Consider the following 20638-nt stretch of genomic DNA (forward strand, 5'->3'; position numbering starts at 1 on the left):
TTTTGATGAGGCCAATTATTTCTCGATATGTAAACGGTACAATGAGGCCATAAAAACAGAGATATGATTCGATGCGCTGTTGATTCTGCACCCTAAATTAGCATTCGAGCAAATTTTTTGATTAAGGTATCATGAATTACTTAAATGACTCGATTGAAAATTCCTCGGCCTAATGCTCGACCGCATTTCATTACATTTTTTTCGTGTAAGCACTTTGTCGAAACAGAATCGTTTATGACGAACCTGGTCCGGTCAAAATTTTGGACCGGTCTAAATCTATGTGTGTGGACAGAAACTAGTACCAGGTCCGGTCTAAATCGTAATTCCGAATCTCTACGGTAGATGTCACGACCTCTGCGGTATTTTATCAATTAAGTTTTAAATGTTTTAATTACCGTTTATGTAATTATTTGTAAGTACTGTTTTTCCTCCCTATACTATGGAAATGATTGGAGCGTAATTCGTATTCGTATGTCACGATCATCATCCGTTTTACCATCCAGGCCCAGTAAATTATCTAGCAGATGGCGACATCTTGTGGGCCCGGTGACAAGCGATTTTATCAACGCGTGTCAAAACGCCGTGTGAACGCTCACCAAAATTTGGACCGGACCAGGTACGGACCCATTTAGACCGGGTCTAACTAGTTGTGTGAACGCGGCTATAGGCGTAGGATGTTTGTCCCCCCTTGCTTATTCCACCCTGAGCCCGTAAATAGTCACTAAATGCTATCAAAAGAAAATGGTTGTTCCTCGTACTCACTTGGACTCTTCGTTAAAGTCCATACTACTGGCTCCTCGGGGTCTCGCGTATATGCAATTACATTTAGCGTGACCTCCCTTATAAAAGGGCGCTAATAGCGCACCTGATCCTCAGGTTTAGTTTGAAATTATATATAGCAAATGCGGGTTGGTTTATAAAATACCTGCCGTTGTAGGGTAAATATTTCAGTAGATTTACATGGATTTGCGATCTAAGTGTAACTGGATATATATTTTACACGCTGGTACCTGTGCCGACGAGTTTCAAAAACAGTTTCCCACGGGTCTGATATTTGATGTCGAATGTTCTAAATGTTCTATGATATATTTTGTATAGCGCCAATTGAAACTTTGAAAAAAGATTAAGTCTACTCGATATATTTAGATAGATAAAAGATTCACAGTCAATACAATCAAGTCCAGAAGGTCATGCCGACTATCCGAGAAATCGGCGCTAATTGAAATCGTTTTTCACCGAAGAGTTAATACCGATCGCTGGAGTGTGACCTGAATTCACACGTGAAGAATATTGACCGAGTGAGTAGAGTTCAGAGTGGACGTCTCATTTTAGACTATTTACTTTACATTATTAACGCAAAACCTTCAAATAATGATAATCATATTATATCATTCTATACCTGATTCATGAAGTGCTCTTACGATTTGACTTTTAAAAATATATGCCTGTTAGCCAGATTTCGCTCGATATTACTGCGCTAATCGGATAACGATAACAAATAAATAACCCAACAATAACAACCAGAAAAGCCGAGATAAATCTGTTTCGCAATTGTATCAACTTAGCCAAAACCTGAGTTCACCTGTTATACAGGATGCCTCATCGAACATTTCTTTGACGTTATTTCTTTTGTACACAACACGGGCAGTCAACAGATGGACTCAATAGTATCTCCATGGAATAAAACGTCATACCATCGTAATCATAAAATAACTTTAATACGTATGGGCCATATCTGGACATGTCAAAATCAATTGAAACAACTACTTTACCAAGGTTCAAGGTAGGTATAGGTCTACTATGTAAGACGATCTTTCGAATCATAATACGTATTCATCACCGATATCTAAGTTGCAAATGTATTCTCGTATCTAAATGTTTTAACGATGTATGTCTGATAACATGGCCAAAATCATAGTTGCCTATGTCCAGATGTTTTTGTTAACCAGTGAATCTGCTGACCTATATCGAGGTTAGTATCCACGCTAGATATTTGTCAAATCTACGTTTTCACGAGATCTGTGTTTTGTGGAAATTATTATATTCAAATCCGATGCAGGCCTATGTCTGACCTGCCAATCGGAAAATGATCATCTTTGCAAAGTTTTCTGAGGAATCCAGGATATCCGTTAATATCATTAATATTATCATTAATTTAATGAAATATCATGTTGATTTTGATTTCTTACGTATCTTGCTAAAAGTGATATACCGTGGAACCTCGTTACAACGAACTCGGATGCAACGAATTATCGGATATAACGAACATAGAATTTTGTCCCAAGTAAGACTATTTGATTAATTTCAGATCATATTTTCTGGTCCCGTGAAGTTCGCTGTAAGGAGCGGTTCCACTGTAAAAGCTGGCTTCCTTCAGGAATTACCATCTTTCATGAGAAAATAGTGTTTTTCCATGTGGTTTTCGTGGGCTTTGTGATGGTGCATGCATGTGTGTGCACCTGTAACTAGTCTATAGATTGATACCATATGTACCTACGGTAAGCATTGACTGATTTTATTAGACCGTGCGCATTTTGTCTAAAAATGCTACGCGATCTCTGCAGCGAAGTCGATGGGATTATCAGGCACGATGTCAATCATTGAGAGGTGACATCACAAGGAGCGCCTTTCTCATGAAACACATAGCTCTAATTACTAACTCTCTTGGTATTCTTCGAAACTATTGATCAGAGAATCAATGACGAATCCCTTTTTAACTATTTTTGGTAAAATGTTCAACTGGACGTATCGGCCCCACTCTGCGCGGGATTTACGCGAAGCAGCAAACACAAACATGGCCACTCTCTCAATTTTCAATGATAGAAATCGTGTGTGCATTTCAATTATTTCGGCTGTTAGGGCTTTAAGGCACAATATAAGTTGATGATGTGATATGGCGATGTTAAATAATGATAATTCCGCAGTGAAGCTAGTCACGAACGGTGCCGATTGAGTGTACAGCTACCAAAAACACTGAAATGTGCGTAGTTGCGTAACTATTTGCAGTGAATTGCAGACGAAACATGAAGCCTTAACGGCCGAGTAAAAAAAAAATTATACCAATCGCAATTGTAAAATAAAAATGAGATAGAACCTAAGTTAAAATTCTGGCCATTTCTAAAATGTTGTTACTAATTTTTAGTCATGCCGAACGTTTAGTTTTCCAACAATAATGAGGGATGGTAGGTAGTCAATTCAAGTCATCATTTATTACACGTTACTTCCGTGTTGTTGAAAATCTCGCGAGTCCTGGACCAAACCACATTGAACAATGTGATCGGTGTGCTGGCCACAAATGCACACAGATCACACTACACTACCCATTACACACTCCAGTACCCACAGCTTTCATATATCCATCCAAATATTTAGAGTGTCTTTCTTCCTTGGTATCGTTTACATGGGGATAGTAACAACTTTGTTTCCAAACATGGTGCATTCAATCTGATTTCACATATAATGTGATTAGGGAGAGTATTCATACCGGTACATATGATTTAAATCGATTATGAATTTGATTTTAACAATTTGTCATGGAAGTTTTGTGTATGTCCCGGGGCTAGTTACGTAGTTCTGATATTGGTCCAAGGTGTTAAGACTGGTTGTTCAATTGGCTATATAACTAGACTGGTCTAACTAGACTGAAATTGTGCGAATGAATCCAGATGATCAATGAAAATGTTGTTCCTGCGATTGATTACATGGTAACTGGGATTACACAAAACCTTAGTCTTTATGTCCAGCTTCTTTGCACATTTACCTTGGTAAAAGTAAAAGTCTATAATCTATGACATGATGCGCAGTAAAATAGTTTAGAAATTAATTTCTATACATGTATACATTTAGTCTACACAGTGAAACGTTGTTAGGTTGAACATTGTAAATAGTTGAGACTAATTCCAGTCTTGAATATCATTGAGCTATTGTGAATATATCTCATATATCTATACAACTATATCTAATTTCGAATAAATTCTGAAGATGGGTAGAAAAGTATTCCACCCGAAACGATGGGGAAACAACAATAGCAGTTGTAATAGGTGATGAATCCAGGTAATAATGCCAGAGGTAAAAATGCCATAGGTAATAATGCCTAAGGAAATTAAGCGAGGAATATTAAGCGAAGAACTTATTAACATTGGACCTGATATTCATATTTACATTAGATTTTACGTAATGAATGCACAGTTTAGATATACCGTGAATAACATATTCCTAATAAAAATTAAAAAAATGAATGACAAATTCACAAAATAAAGAGAATCACAAATCTATAGAATAAAGCCTGACATAAGCAAGAAATTCATTAAGATTATCGATATTCATATTCGTACAAGATGATTGAGATACAACATATTCTTAGATCATTGGAAATTAAAACATAAATGCACATATTCTTATATAATTGAAATAAAAAAGCGAACATAGTCATGATATAACACATTTCTAAATTAATGAATATTAACAAATGAATGCACTGAGCTTACATATTGAATGCACAATTCAGATAAAGCATATTTCTAGGTATAATTATAGGTATGATAATTAAAATCGAAAGGTTTTCGACAAGTTAGTTTGCTGAGAAATTCATTCTGGGGTAACTAGCGTGGTGAGAGCGAACAACCTGAGAAACCTGTAATACCCTAGAAGATAGACAAATATATATATATGTATATATATATATATTATATATATATATATATATATATATATATATATATATATATATATATATATATATATATATATATATATATATATATATATATATGTATATATATATATATATATATATATATATATATATATATATATATATATATATATATATATATATATATATATATATATATATATATATATATATATATATATATATATATATATATATATATATATATATATATATATATATATATATATATATATATATATATATATATATATATATATATATACATACATACATACATACATACATACATACATACATATATATTGGTCAGGCATTGTTTTTGACACCGAGTTTGCCTGTAACTATGTTCAAACCAAACATAAACATGTCAGTAATAGTGAATTTTTGTGATAATTAGCTGTTGATTAGCTGCTTTAAACAATACTTGGTCATACTCGATGTCTACTCATCAAAACAATGCTGTCAGCCATACTTAACAAAGAAATAGTTATGTTACAAAATAAATGGAATATGTAAACTCCAAAAAATAAGAATTAATGAAAATGAACAGTAAATTGTAAGCATGGCACTCTCTCACATGTCAGTTTAATGCTTATGTCAACTTCAGTCACCCATTATAAATATCTAATAAACATTTTTGAGAGGGGAGATCAGAACAGAACAGAACAGTGTACCGACCTGCGAGTCGCGAGCTTTGACATACATAAAATAGTGAGCACACCTCTTTAATAGTCTTTCTGCTAAATACGCACGGTATCAACTGGTCGACCAGAGCACGAAAGTTCATTTTTCTGCTGATCGTGGAATCGGACGAGAAGAAAGGATCGTACATTCGTTTCAGTTTGACATTATCTATTGCGTTGTGACCTGATCGCTTACAACTCCCGGCTGTGAGAAAATGATAACCAAACCATTGCTTTGGATCATTTACTTGGGTGTTCTAAATGAATACACTCTGTCAGATTGCACTGCTTTGAAAAAGGCCAACGATCTTTCCGAGAATCGTCGTAAAAACTCATACAAAAACCGGTTTTGTAGCAGATTTTTGTTAAAGAAACCAGTTTTTTTTCGTTGACAACCCTGCTAAAATTATACACACTATTTTTGTATATATATATATATATATATATATATATATATATATATATATATATATATCAATATATGTGGTCAAATAACTTATTGGAGGTAATCCGAAGTTCCTATCAGACGTATGTACATCTTGTGCGACTTGTTCTACAAGCAAAGGTTTTAGTTATCGCAATGGGTAGTGGCGTTTCATCCCCGTTCGTTGTCACTGTGAGAACAGGTGACAAGAAAGGTGCAGGCACTGATGCAAATATTAAGATAAAGCTAATCGATGATATGGAGGTGGTATCACCAGAAATAAAGCTGGATAAAACTTTTAATGACGACATGGAACGCAATGCGGAGGATAATTTCAAAGTCCCTGCTGGTTTCCCCGATAGTGGTCCGATAAGGTGAGTGGTTTTGATACTGAGATGATGATACCAACGTGTCACCGCTCAAAAACCCGAACTCGAATTAAGATGACCATTATTGGTCGATGATTCAAATGGCAGAGAATGATAATATGAAGTGATACCTTTTGTAAAAAAAGAAAAGGCACTGGCCGGTGGATAATGGGTTAACTGTCAATACAACAATAATCTTAATTTGCGTAGAATAAAACATATATTCAATGAATAACAGGCCATGCGGGCAGCGCTCTAAAGGCCACCCCGTCGTTAGGTTATAAATAAACAACCCAATATACTTTCTTGGGGAACCAACGGAACGACCAATTCATGAACTTTTGGAACGACGTAAAGCATAAATGTTGTATACTTTATGGAGTCAACCCAGAATCTATATTTAAGAGGGATTGAAAGAATACAGGTTTTAAGCATAGTCTCGGATTGACATAAGCCTGCCAAACACGAGGCGATTTATAGTCTCCGGTTGCTGCGACGGTTCTGCAAGCAACCGACGGTTCTGCAAGCAAACCATTTTCCGTAGAGAAAAGTGTAGTAAAAATGAAAAAAATAACACCCATATACTGAAATACACGCAAAGAAAACAGCGCCGAATCTCGGAATGACAATACACGCGCTGCAGGTAAAGAGCCATAGGAAATAAACTAGGCAAGATATCTTAACATTTCAAAGTTCACCCGAAAGAGGGCATTTATGCGCACAGTTCTTGAAATGCTTGGATTTTTTAGAAAATTATTTCTGAAAATAACGAACTTCAAAGTTCAGTACCCTGGATTTCTATGCGCACGGAAAAAACTGACCGCCAATTTTTATATCGCTCTCATGTCGCATTGTTGCAAATTTAAAAAATGATTTTTACATAACTGAAAACTAGAGATTTATGCGGTTTGAATGTTGCTGAAACTGTCAAAATCCATCCATGGACAGATGAAATATGATACAACACACATCACGGATAGTTTTTAAAAAAGAGAAAAAATGACCCAACAATACAGGACAAAAGTACCCTAACAAAATGGCGGCTAGCAACTGTAAAATGGTTTATTGTATTTATTGGAGCAATGACCCAGCAATTGCATGCATTTGTGCCTAATTGGATTAATTTGATAGGAAGATAGGAGTTGAATACATTTCAGATGATCACAGCAAATTTCTTAACATATTTCATTGCAACGATATGCAATGGACTGTCAACCTGTATCCAGGTTTTGGAAGCCGGTTCTTTGGCCTGAAAAGGGGCTTAATATCTCAACAAATCTGACAAATAGTGACTGCGAGAACTGGCTGGCCCGTTGTCTTCATATCCGCTCGATATAATTTATAAGAATTTTTAAGGATTGCATTTTTTGCAGTTATAAGGTTTTTCATTCAACCAACACGTATTTCATCATTTTGTAACTCGTGCAGATCGGTTTATGATATTATTACACGGCTCTGTCTTGTTTTGTGAATGAACGTTGAAATGTCGGTTTTACAGTATACATGTAGCTCAATGTCCAAATGTATCTCTTGAATATGAGTAAAATAACATTTGTAATAGAAAAATAGTGATTTTCCTTTCATGCGTAATGCATCATTTCATTCGAGGTTTGTTTGTGATAATTAAAGGGCAGCAGCAGGGTTCCAGAGCTATCTGTGGATAGAATATTGAACAGGGGAATTTGGAAATTTCAGGCCTATTTGTTGCATTCTGGGCTTCAAGCGGTCAAAAATTTTAAACAATTAATTTCAAAAGCTATTCCAGCTGTTCCCTCCACCAAAGGGATAGTGCCATGCGCTTTTCAATAGAAAATATCACTCAGGATTTTGAGGCTGCGTTGAGCCCATCAAAATCTTGTGGGGGTGGGGTTAGAGTTTATCCGGCGGATCCCTCGCATTGCTGTATTCCATTTCCCCCGAAAACTCATGAACCCGTCAGAGAGGGGTTTTCTACTAGTCTTAAGAGAGTAAATTCACTTAGGGGCAATGAAAATGATGTTTCTTGGTGTGGATCGAAAGAATATATCTACTCCTGGTTTTAGGCATGATTTCGGAGCAGACATCGTAGCAAAAACGTTTCAATTTTAGTAATTTGGGCGAAGTGACGAATGATTATATGGGATTCTTGATATAGGGCATATTGCATTATGTGGTATTATCATTTATCTTTTCTCAGACAAATTGAAATTTTGAGGGATCCATCGGGAATCAATCCGGACTGGTATATAAACAGATTCGAGGTAAAACATCAACGTCTAGGCGAAACGTATGTCTTCCCAATTCAACGTTGGATCAAGCCCAACACTCCGCTCCGTTTCCAATGGCTGGATACAACACTTCCGCAAGATGACCTAAACCAAAAACGACGTCAAAGTGAGCTAGACGAGAAGAAGAAGAACTACGTTTATGCACTCCATGTCCCCGATACAATTGTGCAGGTATATCTATAAAGCAATCATGAATTCCGTATTTATGAACACTTATCACGAAATTCTATTAAATGAAGCAGCTGCGAGAAATAGATTCTAGGCTCAAAGGAACCAGAGGTTCTGGGATACCATAGCCACTTGGAAAGCTGTAGAATTGCTAAACAATTCATTAAGAATACGCACCTCCTGTTTTAGACTATTTTTAACTATAGAATCCCTCGCAGGGATTCGAACCTGATGCCATCGAGACTCACCAGGGTACGAAACCCTGTCACACTACATGCGTAGCTTAGATGATGTCATTAGCAAATCAGAAATTCAATCTTGTTAGCCCATATTTTCTGTTAAATTTGATTCAGCGATTATACAACGGGCAATTCGACGATAGAACCAAAATCACGGTCGGCTACCTGTCGGCGCATGTTGTGAAAGTTTAAAGAAAGGAAAATTATAAAACTGAAACAATTTTTATTTCACAATTTTCGCCACTTAAAGAGTGAAAACAATATATTATCGATTTATTCGTGTTGTCAGTGATCGTGTTAATGTGTTTAAGACAAAATCATCACTGGTTGGATGGCGTCCAATTCAATCGATCAACTGTAGCGTGGATATTGTTTCCTTGGGCCAACGTCTAGACGGCATTTGAAAACAAATTTGAATTATTCTCAGTAAACTTTGGGACTTACCAGACAATTTCCTATAACTCTTATTGAATTTTTAGGCTGATCCGTATACTCAACGGAGTACATTTCCCATGATAAATATCTTATCGAAAATCGCGTGTTATAGGCTACCCCAAATGAACCAGTACGTGACTTTGCTCTGTAACCCTAGACTTCGGCAACCAGCCAGGACTTGGTTAATTAGACTTTCCTCTGCCAGCACCATATGGCATAAATCACCCAAAGCCTTGACATTTCAGTCTTAATTAGGCATCTAAACTTAGTTTTCTTCGTTTTCCCCACCATTTCAATTTAAGCCAATAAAAAATTCTCACTTTTTAGATTATTTTCATGACCAAAAATCCATACTCGTTATGAAAAAGGCTAACGAAATGCACATGTAGTAGGAATGAAACGCTCATTCCTCACGGCAGCCTTGCTACTGGTCCATGGCAACGCCAGCTGCGCCATCTATCATTTAAGTTAAGCAACATTTATATGGTAGACCACATAAAGAACAAGAAATTTGGGAACTAAGGAAAATGTCTAATAAGCATTTTACACCGACTAGCGGATGCATGAAGCTACTCTGTTAAACAACACTGGTACTTTATGTGCCTAACATCATAATCACCTAGCGAAATCCCCGTGGAACCCACGGAAAATTAATACTCGATTTTTTCAGCCAGAGGTCCATGTACAATTTGTCTTAAATGGTGTGGTTGATTATCGACGACCTTTAATTTTTTACAGGTTAAAACGCTACCAGATGATGAAAAATTTAGTGAAAAATACCAGGTAACACGATTGGCATTGTTTAAATTACGTTATACGAATTCAATCTGACAAATCTCCGGTTCATCTTACCTCCGAATTTCCAGGATTCGTAGAAATGCTGGACATCGTGGAATTCGTTAGGTGTTTGTCCATAACATATAACCGGATCCGACGAACTCTACTGTATATATTCTTGATATGAAAATTGTTTAAAACTATTTTACAGATTCCACTACTTGTGACGAGTTTTAAGTTGCAGAGCGAGGCCATTTTTCTGAAGATATTGTCAGTAGCAAATAAATGGGAAACGATGGATGATCTGGCTAAAGTTTACAAATTTTGTGGAATGCCTCGGCCTATGGTAAGTAGGATTATTTATTTCACACCTTGTGAATTTTCTGTTAAAAAAATTGAATGTCCTTAAGTTACTTCAATTAAACATTTTTACATGTACTATATAGATCCCTATCTACCAAAATTGTTGTTCGTCCGGACTTCATATATTCAATACTTCAAATCAGAAATTCTAAATTGTAAATTAAGTATAACATCGGACATTAGACATTTTCGGTATGCTTTATTATTAGTGTACGCTTTCAAAAAGTGATCGTTCGGGTATCTCGTGCATTAAGAACTTCGCCTGAGATATTTCTAATTAAGGGGCACTCAGGTTGCCCTACAACTGCAACTACAACTGGAAACGACTAATTCGAGCAACTAGCAGCGATCGTCAGCGACTGGTTTTTGCCAGTTGCGGTGACCTAAGCAACAGCGACGGGTCGGCAACGGAAAACCGCCAGCCGCTATGAGTTGAACATGTTGAACTTTCAGCAACGCATCGCAGCGACTACCAGTAGTTGCGCGGCGTTTTTGGGGTTCTTGTCCTGCTATATATACCATTGTTTATTAAAACATTTTATCTGGGCCGTTTTTTGTCAATAATTAACTTTATGTTCATAGTATAAACAGTGATAAATGGAACTGACAAATATAACAGTCTTCATCTCGAAATAGAAACCCTGAAAAGTGATTTTTGAATAAAAAGGACAAATTACTTTATCGCCTTACAGGTCGAATCGAATTGAATTGATACATCCCTGCAATGAGACGTGGCTTATTGTTGCTCAAATCAAGACATATTTGAACTAAATATTCAGTCAGTAAGAAAAATACTCACTGATAACATTGGCGGCGCTAATTTGAACAGATTACATGATCAATTGATGAGAGCGCAGCTGACTATAGCGTTGAACGCTTAAATCAGTTGCTATTTTTTGACGTGAGCGCGGTCTGCAACAGTTGCGTCGTGTTGTAAGGCGACCTGAGTCCTACTTAACGGTACACTTTCAAAAAGCAACCGTCCAGGCATCACGTGTGTTCAGAACTTCATGCGTCTAAGGCATTTTTACTCGGACTTCCTACAATAACTGCTAACTGCAAAGTGGTTTACCTTTCTAGAGGTACGTACAATATTGTATTCATTTGATAGCTTTCGGTTTGCAAAGCTTACCAGCTATTCTCTTCATGATCGCCACCAGCTAGGGTTTTTTGCAATCTTTGGCAATCTTTCCCTGTAGGTTATAGTTTAATGTAATCCATCCATCATTCCAGTTTCAAACGGCCTCTTTAAATCAAATGAATAAAAAGACAGCAAGGTCTCATCTGAGAAGGTGAAGACGGTTAAATAATTTATTGAGATTTAATAGAATTTCTTTTAAACTTCGATGGAATTATACATATCTTTCATAAGTAGTTCGACAATATTTCCATTAATACTGTTAGCTATTAATTCACTCCATGAAGGTACTCTACAAACTGAGCCGAAGCCGTTCCCATTGCGTGTTAAAAATTACTTAACTTAATTATTAACTAATTAATTTGCGTGAATTCAATAAAATCTGTGCCCGCGTCTAGTGGAAACCCCCTTTCTATATTATATGTAAACCGTGTTCCTTAACGACTCTGTACTGCATTTATTTTTGTGTATGAATGTATTTGTAATTGTTCATTGTTCATTGCGAATTTTCTTTGTGAACAATATATATATTATATATATATATATATATATATATATATATATATATATATATATATATATATATATATATATATATATATATATATATATATATATATATATATATATATATATATATATATATATATATATATATATATATATATATATGAATGGAAATGAATTGAAGTCCCAACAAATTGGGCAGAAGCTGCCGCCTGGCCAAGCTATTTGCATTCATCCCCCAACCGAATGCAAGACTACAATAATAGTTGCAAAAACTTGCTCCTATTCAAATAAAAACAAACCCGTATATTCAAACAACAACAAAACGACAAAACAACAAAACAACAACTAAATCCATGCAACCTCGTTCACCCAGCTGAATATGCGAACATCGAATCAGAAAAACACAAATATATCTACTCATTTAATGGACACCACACCGTACATTACTTACCACATTCTCATAAATTCAATACAATCCAGGCAAATCAATAATGCTCCAATGATAATTGAATTGAATTTGACATCGCGGCGGCAAGAAAATGAAAAAAGTGCACTCTGTGGTTGAAGAAAATGATATAACCAATTCACTCCGTAGGTTTCGTCGAAACCCATGACTAGAGGCCCAAAACTCCTGTGCTCTCGAGCTACTGTTTTTAATTAACACACTATATATATACTGATATTTTCAGTAACGCATGCAGTAGCAGATGCTTTAAATCAATATTCTTTTTCTCTCATTGATTTGCGATTAATGTATACTGAACACAACTCACATTAGATAGATTTGTTGTTTTGCTGAATAAAATCTAATTGGATTTGTTCGTTGTAATCTGAATAGAATTGAATTTGATGCTTTAAGCTGAAAAAAAAAATAATTGAGTTTGCAAGCACATGGCTACTTAGCACATCACAACATCGACGCCTATGGCAGCTATTTTACCCCACCCCTTACACAATTTTGTCAAAGATAAATTTTCTCTTGTACATTTGAAAAAGTCCTTCCATAAACTGCTTCAATTCAAGATTTTACAGAAATCAATCTTGAACGAGTGTGTGTTTCGCACGACTAGCAAACACATACAACCGATTTCCAGGCATCGTCATAATAGCTCTTCCAGCTAAAAACGATATCAGATCGACAATCCGGAATTGATTTTTTTCAAAGGATGTATTTCTAGTCAATTAAGAAATAGACAAGACATTTTCAAGCCGGGGCTCTATTTACATTGCCATACTTACTTAAGTCCGGTTCCCTATGACGAAATTCCCCCGAAGAACCAATCAGAGTGCAGCTTTTCCATAATTACGTTATGTGCTGGAATTCTCGGAAATTCCCATTCACGTCAAAAGCACATAAGTTCAGAGCAAGTAAGTTGTAGAAAGCAAAGAATTTTTTAGCTTTTAGCCTCACCTATCAATTTCATTTGATTCACGATAAAATACGATCCTGTATCAATGCACTTTCAAAAAGTGACGTTAAGGCTTCACGCGTGATTAGAACTTTTTATCGAAGACACTTTTTGATAAGACCTACTGTAGAAATCTGATATCAGGCATTTTATCAGTGCACTTTCTCTCGACAGGTGATGAATTGCTGGAGTGAGGATCGACATTTCGCTGCTCAAAGATTGAGTGGTACCAATCCAGTCCTCATTACGCTTTGTGAGAAAATACCCACCAAGTAAGTGCTCTGTGTCTGAAATTATTGTTTCTGTACCAACCTTCTACTATAGTGTTATATGATATGTTATACATCCACAATCAATACACCAAGACTTTTCATTGCAACATTTCGAACCTTTTCATATCCTTTCACAAGGATGCTAGCTAACAATCTATTCTGTACTTGAAGTTTCGCTGTTAATGAAGAAATGCTTAAGCCGCTGCTAGAAGGAGCAAGTCTCGACAAGATTATCGAGGAGAAAAGATTATATATTGTGGATCTGAAAATTTTGGAAGGCATCAAATGCCCGGAGGGCAGAGTAGTGAGTGTACATATATATATATATATATATATATATATATATATATATATATATATATATATATATATATATATATATATATATATATATATATATATATATATATATATATATATATATATATATATATATATATATATATATATTTCTTACATCTGTTTTCCAGCTATGTTCACCTTTGGCATTGTTTTTTGTCAATAAATCCAACACATTGATGCCACTTGCAATTCAACTGTTTCAAGTTCCGAGTGAAACAAATCCGGTAAGACACTGCTATGTATGATTTACGAGTATATATAATAACAATATGTAATGATGAAACAATTTTTACAACGCCCGCACAGGTTTTCCTGCCAACTGACGATAAAAACGTCTGGTTACTAGCAAAAATGTGGTACAACAATGCCGATGCAGCCTATCACCAAACGCTTTCACACTTAGGTAAGCCTCATTAAAGTATAATCAAAAGTTCAAATCCTCGGGCTTTCGAAGTGAAAAAGAGCAACGCTTCACGACGACAAAATTATGACAATGAAAATTATATTTCATTACAGGATACACTCATCTGCTGATGGAAAGTTTTGCCGTATGCAGTAATCGAAACCTGTCTCCGTCGCACCCCATATTTAAACTTTTAGCACCACATTTTCTCTATGTTATGGCGATAAACAGGTATATTGACTTTATACATTCCTCGACAATAATCCTTTTTCAGTTTTAACTAATGTGATGATAGTCGAGCATCTTTAGCTCTTTAGATTTAAAACCTGAAAATCTAGTGATACAGCTTATGACGGTTTTCTTCAGCTATTTGATCATACAATCTTCACTTATGAATCATAAAAAAATCGTCGGTGAAAACTAGATTTAACAGGGGAAACTGGGATAAGTAGCTGTGTGAGATGAGCTTTGAGTTGCAAAATGAATTCAATTTTACGTAATTGAATATCGACTTAATTTGTTAATGAGATCTGCACGCCAACCTGATTCTATCGCCAGAATATTGTTGTTTTGTTTATTATTCTCCATCGTGTACGTTCTACAAGGAATCCTCATATGAGCCTCTTACTAGCTTCAAAACGAAGAATCTATCAGCAACAATTAAAAGGGCTAAATCCTTTTTAATGCAAATTTAGTGACATTGGAAAAAATGTGTTTTGTGGTCCGTCTAAACGGTCTGATGTGACGGATTATTGTACTTAACTTTAAAGCTATTCACTGCATAGTAAATTAATTGATTATGAACTATTGTTTTTCAATTTTCAGTTTAGCAGTCAGTATATTAGTAGCTCCTGGCGGCTGGATTGATCAAACGATGACAATGGGGCGCAGTGGTTTGTTTCATATGCTAGCCAAATCGTAAGTAGGCCTATTCGAAGTTTTCTGTAAGGTTAAAGGAGACACCGTGTTTCTCATGGCCGGTCGGGCTAATCAGTGCAAAAATAAGGTCAAATATATATCTTTTTCTAGCCTTACTGCACACATTTTGCGCACAGAATCGGGATAAATATGCATAGATGGGGAAATGCGCAGCAGTTTTATTCCACAAATGTTCCAAATTATATGTACCGTGTCCATGAACTTCATAATAATGATGATTTGGACAGTTTCCTCATCATATACGATTCAAATCATATACATTGTATCGATGTACCATGGGCCCAGCGACACCGCCCACTTGGAAAAGTGGTCTGAAATGCTCAACAATCTGACAATTTGAAGATTGACGACATAATCATAAAAAGCACAATCATTCTGACCACGATCATAAAAGCGTCACAATCTACAACCTCGCTATCGATGATTGTGATAAATAGCTACGTTTCAATATTCAACTCATCCTGGTGGTGAGAACAATGCACTGTAACACTAATTCAATATGAGCACATGACATTGCTAACAATTATGGAATATCTAGACTTGTTAGAATATGTTTTCCTAGCCACAGGCGACAGCGGTTCTCGGGCTTAGGCTCAAACTCGAACTCCAAAATTACCATGCTTTCGTTCCGATTGATGGTGAAAAATATAATTAAATATCAATGTCCCCCTATACACCAGGCCTAGGAATGGATGGATGCCCCTGGCAGGGACATTGCGAGGACTGATAAACGGGTCGGTGCGCGTAGTCGCAGTGGATAAATGTCATTGATTGGACCATATCTTATGGACTATAGAGTTCGTTAAAGCTATCTCGACCAAGTCACTTACGTCGATAATACTTATTAATTTTAGTTGGGAAAATTGGCGTTTTGACGTAAATGGTGTATTACCGAAAGATCTTGAAAAACGTGGTGTAAGTAAGATGCATCTTCCGCTATTTTGTATTTCAAACCTATGAACGCAATCGTGGAAAATAGTCATTCTATTCTTTTGCAGGTTAGTGATCCAAAATTTCTACCAAATTACCCATATCGGGATGATGCTATGCTGCTATATGGAGCAATTGAGGAATACGTCAAAGAGATAATTGATCTGTATTATGGTAAGTTCCACACGATGTTCATCGATTATTTTTTCCATGCAATTGTGCTTTTGGATTTTTGATAACGTAATATAGGCTATAGCCCTCTCGACATTTTATTATTTATTTCTCGACATTTCGAGGAATTGCAAAACGTCCCCCGCCAATTAGTGTTTGGGTATTTCAACGATTGTACGACTGCTCATATGCCAGTAGCGCAGTTAGAGCAGCCACCTTCGACTAGTTCACCATCTAGCGGACAACCAGGTCAGTAGGTCAGTCATCCGCGAGGTGACATTGCCCATACCTCAATGTTTTCATTGTCACTGTCCATGTGACGATGCCGGTGAGTGGGATCTTGGAGTAATCATATTACTCCAATCTTGGACTAATCATGATTACTCCAAGGTGGGATTGAGTGATGAACAAAATAGCATTTTCAAGGGATGACGGACAACATACGCGAGTAAAATGCAATCACATGGTAAAGGAATGTTTCATTCACAGCCCGTCATAAGTCAGACGGATTAAAAAAAACAACGTATATTCAAACGTGGTTTGCAAAATAATACACACACTTTTTCAGTTTTCTTCAGAGAAACAAAATAGACGCCCAGGGTTTTGTGAAGTTTCAGCGTCAGATAAAATACATCGCATAGCTGAATGAGACATTCTTTTCCATTTTTGGCTCGCGTTAGCCTATGTCAACGGTCTGGCCGATCGATAATCATTCGTATGCTTAATACACTACGCTCAAAGCTATTTTTAGCACACTCAATTAACGCAATTTCAGTAGCTTGTAGTTTCACTAATAATCGGCGAATTGAAGGGATTGAGTAGAAATATATTTCGTAATTTGTTTCTCTTTATGGTGCGCAAAGTTGAAAGCGTAGGTTTCATATTTTTTGAGAAATTAACCAAAACGTGTCAAATATTCGATTTATTTGAGCACGTTTTTTTTATGCAGCATCTTTAACCGTCCAGAATTATACATGTGAAAATACAATGCTATTTACGTCGGAAGAACTTTTTCTTGTCCAGATCCGACGCTTCGTTCGGTAGTTATGGGCATCAAAGGCGAAACCGCCCAAAATCTCGGTTATACATAATTTGTGTTTGACTTCCATCATGACGTCATCGCATTCGTTGAATATGTAAATGAGGTGGATCAGCAGGTACGCACGTTATTTCGCTTAACAAAATGGCGGCACAATTGAAGAGGTTGATATTCATCATTTCTAGCGCGAATACTGATACTCAAGGCGTATGATATAACGATTTATTGTGTGCAATGTGTTTAATGATTCATCTAGTTTGAAATCCCGTGCACAAGGTAACGTTGCATCAAGAAATCTGACGAAATTCTGGTGTCAAATTGCGGAAATTTACTTCCATGTTCGCCACATGGCTAATTCACTGATGATACTGATCAGCTGGTAGCATCGAATCTTTTAAGATGAGTCTGATATTTACACGACTGGAATAATTGTTTTATCATCATTAATTGAAGTCATTTTATTAACGTTCGCATAAGCGATCCGTTTTGGAGCCTGATTATTTGTATTAGTTTGTAAATCGCGGCACAGTGATGAGCGTTCGCGTTGATAAGTCGCGTATGCAATATCGGCTTATACTCTCGCGTTCACTGCGTGTATGTATCAGTCGTCGATAACGCGCGCCCCGGTGAAGGTCGCGCGTAACAACGATTTATGTATGAGTGAAGATGTAAGCTTGCCTGCCGACTAAAAGCAATCCTATCGTGAAATTATTAAAAATCATGTCAGTCGATAAACTTTATTTCGTCATTAACCGGCAATGTCCTCAAATTTGCATAGATTTGGGAGCTTCTGTCCCAATTGGGCCGTATGATAATGAAAAACCTCCGATGAAACCCAGGCTCTCACTTTGTATTTTAATGGGTCACTCATAGCTTTAGTTGTTTTATATGTCATTCCAGGGATGAATTAAGATTATGAACATTAATTTGGTGAGACAAAAATTCCCGTAATGGATTTTTCAAAGATTCCATTCTCGTAAAAAAGTCAATTATCACTGACCAAAATCAAATTAAATCCTTTTTTATATATTTTTAATTTTCAATGAAATGAACTTTTGCGTACTACATGAAAATTTTTTTACTTCACACCAGTTTAGCGAGTCACCGGACCATTGATCCTTTATTTTAGAATTGCTTGCAGCACGGATTCCATTCCCGACTTCTGCAAAAATCGTAAAACTGAAATGGTTGCTTGTAGCTTGAACACTGCTGAAACAGGGTCTCGGTTTCTCGGCAGAATGATGTGCCTTTTACACAAATTGATCTTTATAAAGAATATGCTTTTTCATTAGACGCTGACGAAAAATTGAAGAAAGACTCGGAAATACAGAATTGGGCAGCTGAGCTGAGCAAGCCATTTAATGCTAATGGCTGTGGAATTAAGGTACTCAATTAATACGTAAAATGTTGCAGGTTAATGTTGCATATACTTCCATGACGTACGCTCTAATTCAGACTTTACAGTGTGCAGATTAAATTTCTTTGTTTGGTTTTGTTTGATTCATCTTAGGGTATGCCAGGAGGAGGGAAGTTTAATTCGACCGATGAGCTGAGGACGGTATGCACGTCTGTTATATTTATGTGTAGTGTGGGTCACGCCGCTGTTAATTTCTACCAGTATGAGGCTTACGCCTTTCCACCAAACTATCCTGCAAGCATGGCAGGGCATCCTCCCAAGAATAAGGTACACGTAGATTCATATCTTTTTAATATCGTAATAGTTCGTACCCTTTATTTACGCCACCACAACTTTTCGGATATTTCATAATCATGTAGAATAGGCGAAGATTGTCGTTATGTTTTACCGTAGATACTGCATGATGTGATTTCTAACTACAATTGTAGGATTCCATTTTTTTCAATCACATTTCTTGAGTTCAAACAACTTGTATGAAGTCGAGATGTTTTTAAGTACTGCCTGATTTTTGTACGGAAGCCAATACGTACCTATCGCTTCGATCAAGTAAAATTAGGTTTAATAGAGCATTATCTAATTGGTGTATTCATGATGTGCTTGGTGTTCATACATATTATAATCAGTACATATTAATGGTGGTTTGCAAATACTATCTATCCCAGGATCCATTGGACGAATCACATTTGATCGATGCACTTCCCGACAAGGAGAAGACGTTGGACACAATGTTGATGACACAGACACTGAGTCAGCGGGCTACTAAATCTCTGGGAGATTTCGAAGTTAATTACCTCTTCGATCCACCTGCCTTGGTAGCCGTACAAAGGTAGGCTTTTTCTCATTTCGTTTTTTGGAAATTTTGTTTGTGAACATAAAAGCGTGGCGTGATAATAATTCTGTCGCTTGTTTGGCGAGCTGTTTTGGACGTTGCGTTCTACGCTGGATCCAGTTCGATATTTGTGACTACATGAATTAGAGTTTATACATTGGAAATGAAACATGTGCAACTCAAGAGGGAGAAATCACTGCAGGGTTTTGAACATCTACTCTTGCATTCTATTTTGCAGGTTTCGAGGAAAGTTACAGAAAATCAGCAAAACCATTAGGTCGTCTGATTCGCGTCGCAAGGACAAATATTGCATACTAGACCCAACGATCGTTCCAAATTCCATTAGTATCTAAGATACTACTCACGATTGTCAAATACAGCGACCGTAATTTGTATCTAAATACGCACTAAATATAAATTATATCTAAAAACGAATATGAAAAAAAAATATTATATCTTTATAAATAAAGACGTAGGTTGTTCTCGCACTCTACGCAACTGTTGTACTGTTGTGTGCGGTTGACATTATTCAAAAGATGGAGAAATTCCAGAAGAGATTTTTTACTAAATATTTAGCTAAATGTCAGAAAGATTGACTATTTCAAAGGATCAATGCGTAAGAAAAAGTTTATCTCCTTTGAAGAGGGTCAAATTCCAGCTGTTCGCTTGCCAGTTAAATGTTTTCCGACTGCAACATTCCGCACTAATTTGCATTGAGTTGTCCATATTTATCGTTGCAATGACAAAAGGTTTATTTGCATGTTTAGATGGCAGTATCGGCTTATTTAATGATAATTTAGTGATAATAATTTATTCAGC

General features: G+C 36.3%; 1 protein-coding gene across 1 annotated transcript; it reads left to right on the top strand.

The window, feature by feature from the left end:
• The first annotated feature begins 5959 nt into the window (after positions 1–5959).
• Positions 5960–20375, top strand: LOC141911519 (allene oxide synthase-lipoxygenase protein-like). Its single transcript, XM_074802508.1, has 16 exons — positions 5960–6177; positions 8348–8609; positions 10019–10063; positions 10269–10403; positions 13652–13749; positions 13921–14053; positions 14220–14315; positions 14398–14494; positions 14608–14725; positions 15320–15412; positions 16288–16348; positions 16432–16537; positions 18866–18957; positions 19084–19257; positions 19653–19816; positions 20058–20375. The coding sequence occupies exons 1-16, from the start codon at positions 5960–5962 to the stop codon at positions 20170–20172; spliced, it is 2007 nt and encodes a 668-aa protein (XP_074658609.1). The 3' UTR covers positions 20173–20375.
• Positions 20376–20638: the final 263 nt, after the last annotated feature.

This window comes from Tubulanus polymorphus, chromosome 10 (assembly GCF_964204645.1).
Source record: "Tubulanus polymorphus chromosome 10, tnTubPoly1.2, whole genome shotgun sequence".
Taxonomy (NCBI): Eukaryota; Metazoa; Nemertea; class Palaeonemertea; order Tubulaniformes; family Tubulanidae; genus Tubulanus; species Tubulanus polymorphus.